Source organism: Betta splendens, chromosome 5 (assembly GCF_900634795.4).
Source record: "Betta splendens chromosome 5, fBetSpl5.4, whole genome shotgun sequence".
NCBI classification, from domain to species: Eukaryota; Metazoa; Chordata; class Actinopteri; order Anabantiformes; family Osphronemidae; genus Betta; species Betta splendens.
In genome coordinates this window covers 16,456,173-16,475,654 of record NC_040885.2, presented here as the reverse complement: position 1 = coordinate 16,475,654, position 19,482 = coordinate 16,456,173, and the positions used below count along the sequence as shown (strand labels likewise).

Here is a 19,482-nt window from a genome sequence, read left to right as displayed (position 1 = left end):
TCTTGAAATAAAATTTAAAAAGAGCCATTTAAAGTAGTAGTGGAGGAACCTTCCACCAGCGCCAGTGGAAGGTCAGAGGTCACGCTGAGAGCACGCAGCAGCGCAGGATCCAACCAGCAGATGGCGCCACCGCCTCTCGCACCGTCTCCGCTGGCAGAGCGTCTTCCGCTTACATTCCTCAAAGTCCTGGCAGTGTCGGAGTGTTTGAGTGTGTGATTAAGAGGCAGTGTTACACCGCTGAACCCGAGACAGACACAAAGGACGCCGTGCGGCTTAAATAAACACAGCACGCTGTTTGATTTTTGCTGTCCTCTCCTGCGCGTCTGTAAATCAAACCCACCTCACAGAGGCTGAAATGTTTGAAACGGCCTCTGGAGTGATGGTCAGCGATGGTATGTTCAGACAGATACAGATACTGCAGCGTTTATCGCGCGCAGGCTGAAGTGTGTTCTGGTGGTGGAGGAGAGAGCAGGCCAGTCACAAGGTTCCTAATCCTCTGAAAGGTCACTACATGTTTGCACGTGGACCCTAAAACCCAGCCTCAAAGGGTGAAAGGCGGGTTCCAGCCTTGTAATAATAGCAGGTTGATGGAAGTTGGCCCTAAATGACACATTAGTCTTTCTTTTATGCAGCAAACCTTTTTAACTTTTTAGCTAGCTTTTTTCTAACAGTGAACAACTGTGCTGACACTGAAACAACAGAAGATGATCATCCCCAGGAGCTTTAGAAGCAGCTTCTCCCACATGTGTTTGTAATTGAAACCCAGTTTGTGCAAAATTGCAGAAAAGTCAACAACTGTAAATAAAACTACAAAACTCAACATAGTAAATGTAAATGTAAGTAATGGTGTAAAAACCCATGATTGTCTTTTATCAGATCTTAACAGCTTTTACACATTTTTCTAATGTTTCTATTCATAACTGATTCAGAAGGGACTTGAACTCACAGCTCTGGTCCTCCTCCACCGAGAGGATGTTTACACATCAATGTGTGTGTGTGTGTGTGTGTGTGTGTGTGTGTGTGTGTGTGTGTGTGTGTGTGTGTGTGTGTGGTTCAATCCGGGTTGAGCAAAGTCATGCATTCTTTCCATTACCCTCATCAAATCATGTTCAACACTCCTCCTCCATCTACTGTCCCTGTACAGCTGCTGTGTGTGTGTGTGTGTGTGTGTGTCACAAAACACCCAATCGATGGACAGAAAAGACATTTGATCAATACAAACTGGGACAATCAGTCTGTCTGATGCCGCTGAGTCTAAAAAGTCGGGAACATGACAGCAGGTGAACTTAATTTCTGTTTACGTTTTTCAAAAACAAAGAATAGTTTGTAGAGTAGTTGTTTTGTTAAATTGAACATTTTCAAAGTTAATCATGTGTCTAATGGTGCATTGTTATGTCTTAATCATAACAATAATTATTATTGTTTATAAAGGAATATGTAGAGGAAGTGACCTGACGTTGGATGAAGGCGGGACTCGTGCAGCCTGAGGCTGATCTCAGGGCACTGAGGTGCCTTTAACAGGCACTTACCCACAGATCATCCAAACACGCCTGTTCTGTGTCAACCAGACACACATGCCTCCATGCCACAACCCCGTTGTCATGACTACCGCCGGGCAAACAGCACAGGCTGCAGGTTGCTAGGAAACGTGACAGTTTGTTTAAGGGATGCGGATGGTGAGAAATTAAACAAATGATATTGGCTCAATATTTGAACACTAAAATAATAGATTTTATCAATATAAAAACTTGAAAAAGCATCATTAATCAAATAAAATGATTGTATTCTGATTTTAAGGCAAAAAACCCTTTATTCTTTACAATGCTGAAATGAAAACAATAGAAAGCTCAGGAGAACAGCTCCGTGGACAAGGTGGAAATGACAGGACGTCTCACGCGCACACACGCACACATTTAACACTCATCTCACTGGAAACGACCCCTTACAGTCATTAGTCAGCTGACACCACGCGGTGAATCAGGGACGGGGCTTTTTCTCACCGATCGGCGGCCTCTGCCCCCTGACGGTCTCCGCCGCCGGCTGCGTCCGCGTGACACGCCGCGCACGCGCTAATTGCAGGAACCTGCGTCCACGGCGTCGCAACCAGCGGGACGTGCCGCGGGTGCGAGGGCCGCGTGCACCTGACACACCTGCTGGACGCGCGTGCTCAGAGGACGGCCAGGTCGTGGCAGCTCTTCGAGCGCACTTTCACCGCCATGCGCTGGTTGTTGCGCGCCACCAGGCGGTCCAGGAAGCGCCGCGCCTTCTGCGTGAGGCTCTCTTTGCGCTTGTACACGGAGTGCTGGCGCTGCACGGCCTCGCTGCCGTCCCGGCGGAGCCGGATCTGCCGGACCACTCCCCTCGAACAGCTCGGCCACGTTGTGCTGCAGAGACGCCGACGTCTCTATGAACTTACAGTCGAACACCACGGCGCACGCTCGGCCCTCTGGGAGACAAGACACGGTGGAAGAGCGGAAGTGAGTGAGATGACGTCACGGGGGTCGCTGTGACGTCTGATGCCCACCTTCCACAGCAACTTCTCGGGACCCGGACCAGGTCGCTTTTGTTGCCGACGAGGATGATGGGAAGGTTTTCGGCCTGACGTGCGCGTCTCAGTGTGATGCGCAGCTCGGCGGCGGAGTCAAAGGTGGAGCGGTCGGTGACGGAGTAGACGATGACGTAAGCGCTCCCCACCTTCAGACAGTCGTCTTGAGAGGAGCCATCCTCATCATCATCATCATCATTATCATCATGCTGACAGAGAGAAAGACATGATTCTGTATGAACATGTAACCACCGAAGTTGTCTTTCACACACACACACACACACACACACACACACACACACACACACACACACACACACACACACACACACACACACACACACACACACTCTGTACCACTGTGGTGTTCTCCCAGGTGTCCATAAGGATGAGTGTGGTTTCCTCTCCATCCACTGTCAGCGTCCGCTCATATGTGTCGTCTGTAACACGCAATGAAGAAAATGTCAGAAGGAATGTGGTCACAAGCAAAAGTAGCAAACTGTTGAAGCTAGTAGGGAATTGGACTGAGGGCAGATCATGATTATCCAACAGTTTGGTTGAAAGAGATAAATTCAAAGATGAAAGAGACACAAAACCTGGCAAACAGACGTGACAGCAAAAGTAGTAACAGAGTAGAAAACAAAGTCACAAACAAGTGAAACATGTAAAAGACCACTATCAGACTGTCACTGATCGATAGCGGCTGTCAATCACAGCCTCAGGCCAATCAACACGTGACATGAAGGGCCCATTGATCGTGTTGAGTCAAGGTTGTGATGTCAGGACAAAGTCAGCGGCAGCAGCTGCTGATGAAAACGAACACGGTCTCTAAACGCTAAGCTTTATCAGGCGGGCCGCTTGTCACCCACATCACATTAGGATTCAGACAATCAAACCACATCTAGGGTTTGTGCGTCTCACCTCCAGCTTGCTCATCTTTATCTGTGATCCCGGCAAAGATTCCTGCCAGGCTGCTCTTTCCCACGCCGTGGTCTCCCAGCAGGACCACTCTGTAAACGCACTCCGAGTCGCTCTGCGAGTCGTCGTCCGAGTCCGAGCTCCAGTGGGGCCCGGTAGCGGAGGGACTTGTCTCCGGGGTCGTAGGACGCCGACTGTCCCAGGAGCAGGTGGCTGCGCTGGGGCCGCGGCCGCTCCGGGTCGTCCGGGGTTCTGGCAGGCCGAGCGGCCCGAGTCAAGGACGGGTGGTGGCAGAAATGGGCGGGAGGCGTCGGTGTGCTGCCGCGCCGCTGCAGGGGCTCCTTCTCTCTCTGGGTGTTGAGGGTCATGTTGCTACGGTGACAACATCAGGAGACAAGGGGCCTGAGGGAGGACACGTTCGGATGTAAGAATGACTCTCACCCTGAGCCTGGTTCTGTTAACGGGAGTTTTCCTCTCCCCTCTGTCTGGTGCTGCTCAAACTCCAGCTGTCGTATCCTGTCTGATTATCTGCTGCTGTTAAGCAACTCATACTGTAAACGTCAGCTCAGTTTGTCTATCAGTAGTAACCTAAATGGCACCTTAGTTGAGTTTCTAAACCACTAATTCACTCCCCAGTTCAGATCCTGCTTCACTTAACAGACTGACAAAGGTTTCTATAATGTGTAAGAGAGCACAGACTCTCGAACATGACATAAATAATGTGAAGTGAATGAAGGTGACAAGTAGAATAATCGTATTTTAGGGAAGTTGGAGCTTTTGGAGGATGTTTGATCAAATGAAATCTCTCTAACTACTAATATTTGGTAACATCTTCAAAATGTCTCATATCAGTTATTGTATTTCATATTTCTGATCATAACAGGTCATAGGTCACATGTTACATAGAGCATATGAGTTAGCCAGCTGTTAACAGATGACAGCGCTCTTTAGTATTTAGGTGACATTACTGAAGTATTTGTAGTCTGTACAGTAACCACACAAGCAACGTTGTTCACAAGGCAGATAAGTAACTACTGTATGTAGGTTTTTTGTATATATTATTACATAAAAAATAAGTTTCACACATACAGTTAAGAAATAATGACATCAGGAAACATCATGCAATGATGCAAAGACAAACAGCCACAGATGGACGGACTGGTGACTTACCGTGCTCCCCATGAAGCCCCTGTTTGTGTCCAGCCTCAGTAAACAGCAGCACTGAAGTGAACCCTTTCTCTGAGTCTCTGTCAGTGTAACACTACCCCGGTGCCACAGTAACCCGCCTGGAAAAAAAAGTTCCACAACAGCGTTAAAAATTCAGCAGCGGAATCACAGAGTTATCTACCTCCCTCTGTGTGTGTTGGTGTGTCAGCGCGACGGCAGAGAAGAAACAGATATCTGAGGAGGGTGTGTGTGTGTGTGTCTGTGTGTGTGTGTGTGTGTGTGTGTGTGTGTGTGTTGCTTCATCAGTGCCGAGGGTGACTTAGTGTAGGAAAAATTGTGGTCACTTCCTGTTTGACCAAAAACATAAAGTCTGACGGTTCAGTTCCACTCTGCTATAAACATGAATGTATTTCATTTTATTCTTGGTGGGTTAGCGGCAACTTTGTTATTATTGTGTTACACCTCTGGTGTAAAGGAAAGACTCTGGAGCGACTAAATTCACTCATTTGAAAGCTAATTGCTCTCAGATGTGTCTCTGCTGTACAGGCTGCAGAGCATTGGACACTGACGGCTACACAGCATTTCAGACACATGCTTTTCCTGATTATTAATTTAACAACCAAATAGAAAATGGCTCATCACTGTACCTGCCTGCTTCATGAGGCTAATTATAAAAAGGTACAGGCAATATTTATTTATGAATATTTACAGTCACAAGCTAAAGTTGACAGGAGGTCCTCTAACAAAAAGTCACATTAGGATTAATTTATTGTAAGTTATAAAGGTGCTTGTTGCTGGTGCTGTATTTTCACTTCAACTTTCAGTCATATCTGGATCACTCACATTCTATTATTCTTAATCTCGGTCAATGGGTTTCATGCACATGGCTGACATGGAAAATTTGGATTATGGAGAGAAACACATCGCTTCCTCTGTGTCAGTGTGGGTGCTCTCCCTCGGAAACGTGTCTCATCACAGATGTTTAGAGTTTGTCCACCCCCTCAGTCTGAAGGTTTAAAATTTAATAGCAGGGTGAGGTGGGGGTGGGCTCCTCCTCGCCCGACCCAGTCAGCTGAAAGTGCAGATCCAGTTAAAGGCACAGCAGCCAATCACCATGACCACAGTCTGAACCGAGGCCAAGCCTGCTCCCCCTGCAAGGAGGACCCATGACTTTCATTTCTTTGACTCTCTTTTTTACTTTCATTCAATTATTTCATTTGTCAACATTACACCAGCCTTAGAATAATGGTCCATTCACTGGCCTCTGCCCCCCTCAAGATCAGTTAATGTCAAAGTTTCCATCTCTCCCAGCAAATAGTCTGTTTACAATTCAGACAGTGCAGAATCTACTGTACCATCATAATCTTTTTTTTTTTACTACAACTGGGTAAAGGGCTTTTAAATATAAAATTATTGTTATTATTTATGATTAGCATCACTCTAATTATTATTACAGTGCTGCAAGTATCTGTATCTGTGTGTGTCTGTTACTCCACAGACACACGCACGCACGCACGCATGCACGCACGCACACATATTATGCTGAATTTGCAGCATAATGGTTTTTAAACCTTTTCTTGACGTGATGAATTTCTGTCACTGCCCGAATTTGCTCAATTAAAAACGTCTGTGTATTTATAACTTATTTGCTGTAATATGGTCATGAGCTCACTCTTTTAAACCGATATTTTATGCGTGAACGTGCGTTTGTGATAAAACGTTTAACTAACAACTAACATTTGAGCAGTACTTGTAAAAGCTGATCTCTACCGCCTCCTCGTGGCCATTGAAGGAAATGCAACTATTCACTGCCGGTGAAACCAACAATGCATCTAAAAGTTATGTTGCTTAGATGCTCAAATGAATGTAAACATTTTTACCTTTTAGAAATGACATTTATTTCTCTCTAACATTGTGACTCATCACTTTGTTCCTCTGCCTGGTGGAGGGGCTGGGATGAGGACGAGTGCTGAGAGGTGAAGTCATCAGTTTGATTCAGAGGTGAAGAAATGACTGTAAAAGCAATTATATTAATACCATTACTTTTAACATTCTTAATATAAATGTGAGAAATCCATATCATGAAAACAACATTAGTTTTTACAAACAATTCATTTTATCATTATTTATTTTTAAAGCTATGTGAAATAACCTAAAAGATAAATAAAAGAAGGTGCAGTGACCTTATTTTATTGATCCCCCAGTCATTTAAAATAAGGTTTAATTGCTGTTTAAATTCTTAAAGTAACTGGACTAAAATAAACAGACAACAGACACAGGGTAGGATTATCTATATTATACGTCACATGGGTGTTATTGTTGCGTTCATAATCTTAAGTTAAAGAAGGAAGTGCACGTTTTGTTTCATTGATCGCTACCTTTTCTGTGGTGAGAGGTTTCAGGTGTTGAAACCTCTAGTTCTGATCCAGAGAAGGAGCCACGTTCTAGTTCTATTTCCTCCTTGTGTTCTGCTTCAAGTCCTGCTGAATTTTCGGCATCAAATTCTACCCGGAAAAAGACTCGTTTCAGGAGCTGGTCCAGCAGCTGCTGAGCGTGGTCCGGCTCAGTCTTGATGGTGAGAACGTGAGCGTTTTGTCCTTCTGAGATCCGCAGTTCTGTGAGGTTTCTGAGGAACCAGAACCCAGTGACGCACTTGTAAACAAAGCGACTGCACAGAGCAGGTGACCCAGTTTCCCACCTTCACTACATGTCAAACCTAAAAGGATTTACAGAAGATCTGGAGAGTGAAACGCTAAATATTGATTCTCACCTGCGTCTGCTACATCTGAGGACGCAGCAGACTATGAGCAGAACTATAAGAACCAGCAGCAGAACAATCACAGATATGAAGAGGAGGTCAAATGTCTCCATCGCAACTATTCTTCAACCGCTGGGGGCACGAACAGGCTCTGCTTCTAATCCCTACACAGGCATTTACAAAGAACCACAGATACAACAGCTAATAAAAACGCTACAGAAATATTTAATATTACACAAACATCCTCTGTAGAGAGATCAAATTTAAAACACCTACAAAGGCTCGACATACCGGCCTGTGCGGGTGAGTCCTGCAGTTTGAAGGAAAGCAGTTTGAACCCTTAACCGTCACACATTCTTGGAAAGTTTAAAAGAAATCAGTCTGTGTTGCTGGGTGTTTGAACCAATCAGAAAACCTGTTAGATAAACAGCACCGGGCTCATGTTCTGTGGCCTTCACCGACACGGGCCGGCACCAAGGAGCTTGTCCATCGGCTGTTTATGCTGCACGTACGGCCGCTTCACCACAGCGGCACCAGAGCAAAGCTCCACTCCTCCAAGGTGCGAGATAACATCGTGGTCGGACGGATCTGCACCGAGGATCTGATTCACAAAGTTCAATTTTATTATTTGTGACCACAGTCAGTGCTGATAATCTACAAACATTAGATATTGGAGGGGAACCGCAATCCAGTGCAGAGAAGCAGAACCCAGCATGTGACCATCACCAGCTGGGTTGTAGTGACGCATGAATGCGCTAACTGATGCCAGCGTTTTTCATGGATTCCTTAGTGGTGGACACAGAATCTGTCTCCTGAGACGAAGGTGACTGTGACCTTCTCTTCCTGTAGTGGCTTCATGACTGAAACACCTCAGCAACCGTCCAAAATGAATAAAATCCTATATTTCAACAGCAACAATGTGCAAGAAAAGACAAACGAGTCCTTGTTTGTGTCTTTTTATAGTCAAGCACCATTAAACACAGTGGTCATTGTTATATTAATCTGTAGGATTACAATCCAGTATCATTACTTACAAGCAGATTTACCCTGTTGGAGCGAATCCACAGTGATATAAATAATGTCTTTATTACAGCGAGGATTAAAAAAAAATGACGTGGAAAAAGTTTGAACCTGGAGAGAATTCAACGCCGCTGGCGTTCTCGCGGTATGTACATAGCTACGCACGCGCTCAGACGGCGCCGTCGCTGTTGTTGTTGATCTCCAGCCTGCTCACCAGCTCCGCCACCAGCTGCTGCACCGCCAGCGAGCGCAGCCGCCCCACCTCCAGGACGCCCTCGTGGTCCACGCTCTCGCCGTCCTCGTAGCTCGTGGCCACCTGCAGGGGGACACGCGCCGTGAGCCGCGAGCCGTCAGCCGCGAGCCGCGAGCCGTCACCGGCCGGACGCAGATGCCGTCCACATGTGCGTTTACCTTGTTGGTGATCAGAGAGAGGCCGAACACCCTCAGGCCGCAGTGAGTGGCCACAACCACCTCCGGAGCGGTGCTCATCCCTGTGAACAGACAGCAGCTTCAGTGTGGGGCCAACCTGGCAACCACGCGTCGCAGCAATAGCAACATCGGGGTCTCCTCGCACCGACAGCGTCCACGCCCAGGCGATGCAGCAGTCGGGCCTCGGCGATGGTCTCAAAGTTGGGCCCCCCCACCATGGCGTAGACGCCCTCCCGCGTGAGCCCGGCCACCCCCTGCTGCTTGGCGATCTCCATCGCTAGGCAGCGCAGGCCTCTGTCATAGCAGCCGGACATGGCTGGGAAGCGCAGGCCGAACCTGCGGACAAGAACCCACGCGGTCAACGGGCGGCGCGCGTGCCCGAGCGGCGGTTGCCGTGGCGACCCGGCGGAGTTACTTGTCGTCGTTGGGCCCGCTGAGCGGGTTCAGGCCGACCAGTCCGGGGAAGTTAACGTGGTCCTTGATGATCATGATGTCGCCAGGTTGGAGGCCGTCAGCGAGGGATCCGGCGGCGTTGGTTACGATCAGAGTGTCCACTCCCATCATCTTGAAGACCCGGATTGGAAACGTCGTCTAACAGAAACACACACGATTAACTCGCCTTTGGAATCCTCAGTCGGTCACCTAAAGTCTGGACCTATGCGCTAATCTCCTTCTCTGTGACTGGCAGAGCCTAATCCAGGCTGGAAGCTTGAATAAACAATTTAAATCACTGGAAAAAACAACAGTCTGTTGGTTGGTGAGGTTTGAAACCAGCCTGTGCTTAGATCCAGTCCCTTCTCACTCATCCCAACAAGTACTGTGTGTGTGTGTGTGTGTGTGTGTGTGTGTGTGTGTGTGTGTGTGTGTGTGTGTGTGTGTGTGTGTGTGTGTGTGAGAGAGAGAGAGAGAGAGAGAGACAGACAGGAGAGTTATATACAAGAACACAATAGCAGCATTGAAGCAGCTGGTAAAAGCCTGCATGTGACCAGAGCCATGTGGAATCCCAGCTCCCAAATGTGAACCGGTCTAATGCTGCTGATTGAAATCATACGTGGATCTGAGAGTGTTTTGGCGTTTCAGGTTGAGAGTAAGACTAAAGTTAGTGGGAATGAGTGGACAGAGATATGTGTGTACGTGTGTGTGTGTGTGTATATATGTGTGTTTGTGGGTTTGTGTATATATGTGTGTATATATGTGTGTGTGTGTGTGTGTGTGTGTGTGTGTGTGTGTGTGTGTGTGCGTGTGTGTATATATGCGAGTGTGTGTGTGTGTGTGTATATATGTGTGTGTGTGTGTGTGTATATATGTGTGTGTGTGTGTGCGTGTGTGTATATATGTGAGTGTGTGTGTGTGTGTGTGTGTATATGTGTGTGTGTGTGTGTGTGTGTGTGTGTGTGTGTGTGTGTGTGTGTATATATGTGAGTGTGTGTGTGTGTGTGTGTGTGTGTGTGTGTGTGTGTGTGTGTGTGTGTGTGTGTCTACCTTGCAGAGCGAGTGTCCTTCATACATGTGGAAGCGTCCCTGCATGCACACGCACGTCTTCCCCTTCAGCTCCCCGAAAACCAGTCGGCCTGCGTGACCCTGCACTGCAACACACGCAGCCGGGATCAGCAACACCAGCCGAACATTCTGAACAAGTCTGACAGTAACAGATTACTGCTTTGATCATTTCTGACTGACTTTTTTAATTCACAGTACTGAGTGTACATTTATAGTCAACCCTCCCTGAAAATTGGCGTTTAGTTTTGCTATTTGTTCCCTCCTAGATGTAAGTACTCCAAAACCATTGTAAGGAAAGGCTGGGATTAGATCAGGTGTTAGCGGATTGATTTACAGAGCAGAAATACTGAAAAATATTATGGATATGGACATGGTAGAAACTGAGACCAATTCAAGAAGCCTCACTGAGAGAGAGGTGGTTTTGGTTCCTGTCGACAAGCTCAGCAGCTTACTCAGGTTTTTTATTAGTAACCTGAACTCTGATTGTGAAAAAGCAGTTTCAGAAACTGATGGAGAAATCGTTTATAGAGTTGAAGTCACGGGACATCACTCAGCTCTGATTCACTGTGTGTGTTTGAGGATGACGTTGCTATGTCGATGCTGTGACTCGGGTTGCTTCACCAGTGTGAACGCAGCGTTGGCTAACACACACACACACACACACACACACACACACACACACACACACACACACACACACACACACACACACACACACACACACACACACACACACACACACACACACACACACTACTAGATCTTTACTCTCAGACACTGATTGGTCCATTAGCATTACCATTCACACACTGAGGCTCCATCACCACAAACTAAAGGCGTACCTGTGCTCTGAGGGAAGCCCGGGATGTCGGAATAAGCGAAGGAGTCCTGGCACTTGAGGGTGTCACAGAGCATGCCCAGTCCAGAGCCACAGATGATGGCCACCTGAGGACGGTGCTGCGTCTGGGACATCAGCCAATCAGCTGTCTTCTGGTATTCATCATGGCTGAAGAGAGAACAAGAGGGGTTCTGGTGTAAAACCTATTGCGTTGTCGCTTAAAGGCCAGAGCATCAGTAGCAGCGTCACTGCAGGCTGACTCATAAAGTTCACTTGGCTTCAAGAGGTCATTTAAAGGTCAACCAGAAAACATTTGCCTCAAAACTTGTTTTTTACTTTAAAGCCACCATGTAATGCTTCCTGTTCGGTCGCCTGTGTCTCACATGACGGAGACAGAACCTGCCTGTCGTCTGAAGTTTGGCAGACAGGCAGATACAGTAGTGAGTGAGAACAGGCGTAGACTTACCTGATCTGTTCCTTGCTGTGCATGATGGACGGACGAGGGTGACGATGATGAAGATGACGAGCGAAGCAGAGGGACCTGAGTTCTTCTCAGCCGCCTGCGCTGACCCCCGTGCGTATTTGTGTGAGAGTGCCGCCGGCTGATGCTGATCGCCTACATATCCACCGGTCACATGCTCCTGATTGGCCAACAACTCGCCCATTCATCACAGCAGCCAATGACGTCGCAGCGTTGTAGAAATCGGTGTGAGTTTGGAATACTTTCCAGATGTGTTTAAACGTTTCGCCTGCGTCTCAGTATCTGCTTTAGCAGCGCGCCCCCCCCTGACGGGAACCCTTTCCCTCTCATTCACAACATGAACAAAGGGTTATGGTCCAGTTTGTACGTGTGCTGTCTGTGAGAGAAACAATAGAGCGCTGAAGTCATTAATGCACACATGCCGGGCATATTTTTAGCATCAGCAGTGGCTGATGGTTCGTCTCCAACCGTTCCTGCTGAGACGACACCAAGCAGCCAGGCTCCAACATGGAGCCATTAGGACGCATCACTTTGACAGAACCAATCCAAGGCTTTCAGATCAAATGTTACTGAGGCTTGAAAAGTATTTTATCAGACATCTCCGCTTTAATACTGCAGCACAGCTGAGATGCGTCTTAACAGGCAGCAGCCCGTTGGTCAGGCCCGTTTTGATTAAAACCCAACATCAAGTCTCATGACCGCTCACACTCATGTGCTCCCCTGCTGCTCCGATCAGCTGCCGGTAACGAGGCTCATGTGCTTGTGATGGGCTCGGGCCGGGGCCGGGCCGCCATCGCACGCGCCAGGTATCACCGGGCGGGAAGCGAGAGCCGACGCGACCCAGTGTGAGGATCCAGATGAGAGCGAAGACACGGAACCGAGCGCTGACTGCCTGAAACGCGCTCCTCAGTCAGTTCTTTGGTCTGGACATTAAACAGATTGTTGAGGATCCGTCTGTCTGCGCTTCATTAGCTCCTTCATTAGCCACCATGTGTTTAACATGAGCCGTGTGGAAGCTGCTTTAGGAGCTTAATGGACAGAGCACAGCTGCTTGTTAGAGACACTGATCTACTGATGTTAAACTCTCTGTGTGTTAAAAGGGTGCATTCATTAGAATAAAACAGGCCATGTACAACGTGTTACTGAGGATCTGCATCATCGTCCGCAGACTTCATGACAGCGCGGCCCCGTCTGCTTATTGCATACTCGCTTCTCTATGAATTTGTCCCGTTTGACTTTAGGCCTTTGTGTCACATGCTGAGGTCACTGATGCTCGGCTCTGTCTGGGCTTAACGCTCTGCTAAACGCTCCACGTTACTGCATTCCTCCACCTCAGACAAAATCTGGGAAATGTGACCGCTGCCGGATATTTGGCATTTCTGAGCGTATGCGCCCCATAGGCAGTCAGTCCGGCTCATCCTTTGCTCCAGCTGCTTCAGCTTTATCAGGACAAAGCAGCAGCTTGTGAGGCCTCGCTCCTGGCCGGCTGTTACAGGGGTCAGTTAATGCTAAAAATTAGAAAAACAATTAATAAACAGTTGAAGCAAATCTGGTTATAGCGTTTGTCCTAAAGCAACAGAAGGTAACTTCACATTCCACATTCCAGGATAAGCCCTGGTTTTGCGGCTGCTCCTGTTGGTGAGTCGAATCCTGTCCATCAGGTGGATATTTGCAAAGATGCGCGTTGTGGGTGACTGACGGTCGCCTCAGGCTCAGAGAAGAGCTGCAGCGTCTCTGACGGCTGCCCAGCGCGCGTCTCAGCGCTAAATGGCGCCAAGCGACGTGCGTCTGTGAAACAAAGCGAGTGTGTAAAATCCTGGAAGCGTCAGAGAATGTTTGGGATTCTCTGGACGCTGACTCAGGCCGTCTGCTGTTGTCTCCATTAACTGATGGAGGAAGGATTTCATTTTGGCTGAATGCGACTGAAACAGGGTTTGAGTCTTCGGACCCGAGAGACAGAGGAAACACAAGCTTTTGTCTTTGCAGATTTATCGTACCCGTGATAACGATCAGTGACCTGCTGTGTTATTCTACCGCACACATACGCACACTGCCATCGTCTGCTTTTCCAGATAGCGCTGTCGCATGAACCCTCCCTTTCCTATGAAACGGCAGAGACATTTACCGTAAACCACAGGAAGCATGAAACTGAGACTGACATTTGGCTACGGCCTCACTTTAGGAGTATCATCCTCCTCCAAAGGGGCCGATGGAGCAGCAGTTGGAATGTTCAGTCTATTTACTGTAACAAACCAGAACTTCTGGCAGGAAAACTGAGCCTTCGTCTTTAGACGTGGTGAATCCGCTCACTGCTGAAACTCTGGGCAGCGTTGCCAGATTTGCACGTTTGGCATGAGAGTGTGTTTTTTGCTTAAGCCCTCAGCTGCAGTGATGATTTAAAGCATCATTTTCATGCTGTGGTAAATGTGCACCTCACCACTTCATCCCTGCAGCTTCTTACTGTACCAGATAATCTAAATGTAGTCGACTTGTGACCGTCAGCTCACGGTCACAAGTTCGGATGCCAGCTGCACCAGTGCTGTGTTTCATTGACTTTTCTCTTCCAAGGCCTCTATTAATAAGTGTAAAGATTCATTCTGCTTGTGCATTCACGCAAACGAAGAAAATATATTTATCTCAATATGCAAAACAGCGGATGAGACAGTGAACATCAGCCTCTGAGCACAGGTCACACATCAGCCGTCATCTGTGGTAATCAGAATAATTTTGCATCTGAAACGATGCTATTAACACAACAAAGAGAGACAATCCAGTTAGACGCTGAAGAGTCTGGCTCCCTCTGCTGCCGGGAAGCCTCCACATCTGGGGAAGGAAATAAATCAACGAAAGAAATGGATCAGTTGCTGTATCAGAGACCAGTTTAGTTTGAAACCACTCAGATATTTACTGTAGGACAAAGGTAAAAAACTTGAGCATGACAGAGTCTCCAGACCGACCTCTGACCCCTGATCTCATCAGTGTAAATGTTCATTTGTGACTTTTTTTAACAATAACAGGTGACCTTCATTCAACTCTGAACTTGAAAGAGGACAAACCATAATTTTAGTTAGACACAGAGGACGTAACCGACAGGAGCTGCAAAAAGCTGGTGTTTACTTTGTTTCTTTATCAGTTTTATTCTGAAGTATATTCAATGTTTACAGGGAAATTTAAAAAAAAACATGCTGAAAATCATCAGATCAAAAACACAAAAAAGTCTTTGATTTCCCATGAGTTGGTTTTTATTTTCTTGCCTAAATGTTATAAAAGTTTAATGTGTGTGGACGAGACAGCAGCTGCTGTTGTTAATGCAACTGTTAAAGATGTGACATCATGGCAGTATGAGGTCAACACACACACACACACACACACACACACACACACACACACACACACACACACACACACACACACACACACACACACAGAGGAACGCTCTGTAACTCTCCTGCAATCAGAGGCTGACTTCATCCTTCACCCAGCCTGTGTGTGTGTTGGTCAGCGTTGCGTGTTGATTGCACCTCGTTACGGCAGAAAGCAGCAGGATGGTGATGGAGGGAGCGAGTGTGTGTGTGCGTGTGTTTGTTTGTTTTGTTTGTTTCAGCCGGAGATGGGCGAGTGTGAGTGTGCAGGGTATTGCCTCAAGTTGCATTTGATGGTTGCGCAGGAGAGCAATGAAACCGTGGACACACACACACGTTAACATAATTTATATTTAATGTTTTTATGTGTTTACATTATTTGGATTTTATAAACTTACATAGTTTTGTTTTGATGTGAAAACTTTTCCAGTAAGACACTTGTTCTACTTACATCACGTATTTGTTCTGCTAAACACACTTTGTCTTGTAGGTTTCTCCACGTAAATGAACATAAAGTCCAGATATAGGCTGATATACAGGGCTGCTCTGCTGAGCGTGCGTGTGCTGGGTAACACGCTCCGGGTCTCTGTCAATCAAAAGCAGAAGCCGCTGAGCTCCTCCCCGGCCGCTGATCTGACACAGCCACTTGACATGTGCTCATCAGTTACAGTCTCGCCCTCTGCTGTTGTGATGTGTGTTTGGTTTTAGCTAATGAGGGAGAGATTCCAGGGTCACATGGGGGGACAAGGCAGACTCCTAATTAGCTGCTGATGCAACACACCTGGGGAGAAACTGAGGAAGACAAATCCTAGCGGGTGATTTAGTTTGAGTCTTTGTTTCATTTTTTTAAAAATAAAAACTATGCTTTGCTTTTTTTTTTCTTTATCGTGCAGCTTTTTTGATTTCTGGTCAGGATGATGTTGGTGCAGCGATCAACGCTACGAGGAGAGATTCTCAGCGCTCACTGCTGTTTTTTGGACAATGTTCAAGGTGTAAGGTGTCATAAGCAGTTACAGTTTGGAAACTCATGATGTTTACATTTGTATAAGACAATGAAGCTGTAAATGAAAGGAAAACATTATAATGTGCAGACGACTCACGGCTTTAAATGGAAAGCAGGAAAACAGAACAAGCTCACAATAGGAGGACGCATTCAAAGTTCCCATATTGAGATGATGCATTTAGTTCACTAGAAACTGCGACTGTGTAGACGTCATGGGTCACGTAGAAAAGACGGAACGCTGTGCTCACCTCCAGGGGAGAACTTTCCTCCATAAATAATCTCCTCTGCTCCAAAGGCCCGATTGTTATTGACAAAGTTTACTGATGCTACCTCAGGCAGGAGCTTAACTGACTTTATTCACGTGCTCCCATAAAACAGTTAAATTGGTGGTGCTGAGAACTGTGAATTAAAAATAAAACCCAAATAAAACATTTTTATAATAACATTTAAATCTCACCAGGCTGCAGATTGTTTCACTGGAAGATGAAGACTGATGTCACACAAACTGAGCTGGAGTCTAGAAATAGTGATAATGATGGAAACAATAATGAAAAAAAACAAAGAAACATTTCAAATATAATGAGCAGGTCAAAGGTCACTGCTTCTTAACACACGCACACAATAGTGTCACAGTGGATGGAGTCGTCATGCCAACGGCAGACATTACTGCTGGTTTCATCACAGAGACAATCCCAGGCTGGTCTCTGTGAGTGTGTGTGTGTGTGTGTGTGTGTGTGTGTGTGTTTATAGGCACACACTCACGCAGTATTTAAGTGTCTTCTTATCTCAGTTTTGCATCATCCCTGGTGACCTCTCATTTTGTGCGTGCGGTCGGGGACCACAGAGGAGGCTGCAGCACAGGTTTCATGAGACGAGATAAGAGATGAGAGCAAAAAAAAAAAAAAAAAAAAAGAAAACTAATAACTGCGCCTCCGGCGAAGCTGCATAAAAGTGATACTTAAAAACCTGCAATGTCTAATCATTTCAACAAACAACAAAAAATAAACAATCAAACATTCTGAAACAACCTGAAGCAGCACAACATCACTCACTCTATATTAACATCCCTCTGAAAGCGATGGGCAGCATCACTGACAGCGAATTCATCTCAAATATGACCATTACCATTTAAATAATGGAGGAGATTGTTTCATTAGTTTTTAATTCATATCTAGTTTTATGAGATTTGGCCGTGCTGCTTGTTTACATTAATGTGTATGAATGTGTTGGGCTTAGCTTTTACTACTGATCATGTGAAACACTCATTTGCATTTAGCACAGACCACCCAGTGAACTGGATCTGAGGAAACACTCAAGGATGATTCATCGTCTCACCACCCCGGGGCTTAAACTGCCTCTTAAAGCTCTGACTGTTTCTGCAAATTTTCACTCAGCGCGCGCTCCCCGGGGCTCCGCGGTTCAGGATGCCCTGCAGCAAAACACACAGAGACAGATCACCGGCACGGAGCGCAGAGACCCGACAGCTGGGTGGGTTTAAAGCTGCAGCACGCAGCCAGAGCCACAGGCCGCGGAGCCTGGCTCAGGTGGAGATCCACCCCCCCCCCGCGTCCCAGCAGCACAGATGCGGTTCAGGTGCTGATCCCAGGAAGCGTGTGAACAAAAGTGTATGTTATTTATGTGCATGTGTGTGTGTGTGTGTTCTAGTGTCAGGCCGTAGTTGAGTCAGACACCTGGCCTCTGATTTCATCACGTCGGTTATAAAAGAGACTGTAAAGTTTAATGCATGCGCGCGCGCACACACACACACACACACACACACACACACAGTTCCTCCTCCTCTGTTTCTTCAATATTTCATCATGTGGTGTAGAAACACACTAACCATGTGGAGATAACCTGCCGTGTGTGTGTGTGTGTGTGTGTGTGTGCGTGAAACCAGGTCAGCCAGGCTCTACCTGCGTCCGCCACAGCTCAGCTGACTCAGAGGCAGGTCGCCTCACACCGGCGGAAATCCACATAACGAAGACACGACCTAGTTTCCTGTTGAGCAGCAGGTGTTTGCGGCTCGTGTGGGGATTTGTCAACGGGTTTTACTCACGCGTCTGTGCAAATACTGCTTGGTGTTTGTAATCGTCCCTCCTGTGGCTTTAAGGTGATGCCTACTCGCACGATGACTAGAAATGAAATCCTACCTGGTTAACTTCCGGTGACCCATGCATCCACTGGGCCTTTGCATCATACTTCGAGGTAGGGGCTCTTTTACATCATGCAAACGCCTGCAACCGGCCAGGATCTGGACGATAACGCATTACATTTACAGACAGAAATAAAAACTGACCAATATGTGAAATCAATTAGTGCAGATGTTGGTAAAATGGATTTGTGTGTGTCTGAAGGCAATCAGCAGATGGCTCATTGATGCACCGGCGTGTCCTTCTTAATGCTTGTTAAGCATTAAGATAATTCATTCATTTGCTGTTGCAGGCAGCACTGATTCGAAGGATTATGCATGAGATGCAACCCAGAAACAATCAATTCTGTGACTGAGGTCTAAAAAAACACTGTGGAAAAAGAAAAGACCTTCCTACTGTAGAATGTACTTAATTCTATATTTTTATGAAGCCAGTGTAAACAACAAGAGCATCATTTGTGATTACACCTGTTTTAGACACACGGTGACGTGTTTCTTCCATTTACATCGATTTGCTTGTTTCATTTACCTAAAAAACAGGTTTGTATTAGAGAATGTTGGATCGAACTCAAATGAAGAGATGAAGAAGAGCAGCAGGTGAACAACTACTAACCCCATGACCACAGACTGAACATAGATTAAGGTCAGAGGTCGAAGGTCACCGGGTGACTGCAGCTCCGCAGGTCAACAGCTCAATTAAATGAGGAAAAAACTGCTGAAGACCTACAGGCCACAAATGCACACGTCGAGAGTGAAACGGATGTGCACAAATCATAGAGGAAAAATGTTAAAACAGTAACTGTGTGATCATCTGTTTAAGCTCAGCTCACTGTGGAGGTGTCACGTCTCTGCAACAGGTTGTTCCCGGTCGTTATGTGACTCACATGCTGAGCTACGGTCAGTCCTGTCAACAGGCTGAATCAGAGGACGTGCTCCTGTGAACAGGACACGCTCAGTAGGTGGTGGCACATTCTGGAACCCTCACATCTTGGGAAGAATTCGCTGTCACATGGTGCCTCTTTGATTTTCCCACCGGTTGCTCTCGTGTAGCGGTTTAAAGGAGCAGCTACTGCCGATAAAAGCAGCACATAGACGCATCAACGTGTTTATGTCAGGTGAGCACTGAGCACAGGCTGTTTGCTGAAAGTATGAGGACCCACGTGTGCGCACAGCTGTGCTCATGCTTAAATTAAACCTAAACACAGTTATCGCCCCCCAATTAATCACGTAATTATATCGAACTATAGTTCTTTACGCGTACAGTACAGCACTCACATAAATCTACTCAGTTACTTTGTTTCTGACGTCG

The 19,482-nt window shown here is 46.7% G+C and overlaps 2 protein-coding genes and 1 long non-coding RNA gene across 3 annotated transcripts; all 3 read right to left on the bottom strand.

The window, feature by feature from the left end:
• Positions 1 to 1,790: 1,790 nt before the first annotated feature.
• Positions 1,791 to 8,136, bottom strand: LOC114855323 (GTP-binding protein REM 1-like). The gene is given in 12 exon segments (XM_055508980.1): positions 1,791 to 2,359; positions 2,361 to 2,446; positions 2,525 to 2,546; positions 2,548 to 2,754; positions 2,903 to 2,985; positions 3,467 to 3,642; positions 3,644 to 3,865; positions 4,634 to 4,749; positions 6,511 to 6,643; positions 7,009 to 7,256; positions 7,401 to 7,552; positions 7,680 to 8,136. Coding segments are annotated over 7 exon segments (954 nt in total). The 5' UTR covers positions 3,832 to 3,865; positions 4,634 to 4,749; positions 6,511 to 6,643; positions 7,009 to 7,256; positions 7,401 to 7,552; positions 7,680 to 8,136; the 3' UTR covers positions 1,791 to 2,167.
• Positions 8,137 to 8,328: 192 nt separating this feature from the next.
• LOC114855331 (purine nucleoside phosphorylase-like) lies at positions 8,329 to 11,749 on the bottom strand. Its single transcript, XM_029150464.3, has 7 exons — positions 11,642 to 11,749; positions 11,180 to 11,343; positions 10,320 to 10,423; positions 9,253 to 9,428; positions 8,983 to 9,173; positions 8,820 to 8,899; positions 8,329 to 8,724 (listed from the first exon to the last, which is right to left on the bottom strand). Exons 1-7 carry the CDS (start codon positions 11,662 to 11,664, stop codon positions 8,578 to 8,580), a joined length of 885 nt encoding a protein of 294 aa, XP_029006297.1. The 5' UTR covers positions 11,665 to 11,749; the 3' UTR covers positions 8,329 to 8,577.
• Positions 11,750 to 15,552: 3,803 nt separating this feature from the next.
• On the bottom strand, positions 15,553 to 19,392 carry LOC129604107 (uncharacterized). The gene is made up of 3 exons (XR_008694736.1): positions 17,357 to 19,392; positions 16,784 to 16,871; positions 15,553 to 16,538 (listed from the first exon to the last, which is right to left on the bottom strand). It is a non-coding gene; the product is annotated as an uncharacterized LOC129604107 (long non-coding RNA).
• Positions 19,393 to 19,482: the final 90 nt, after the last annotated feature.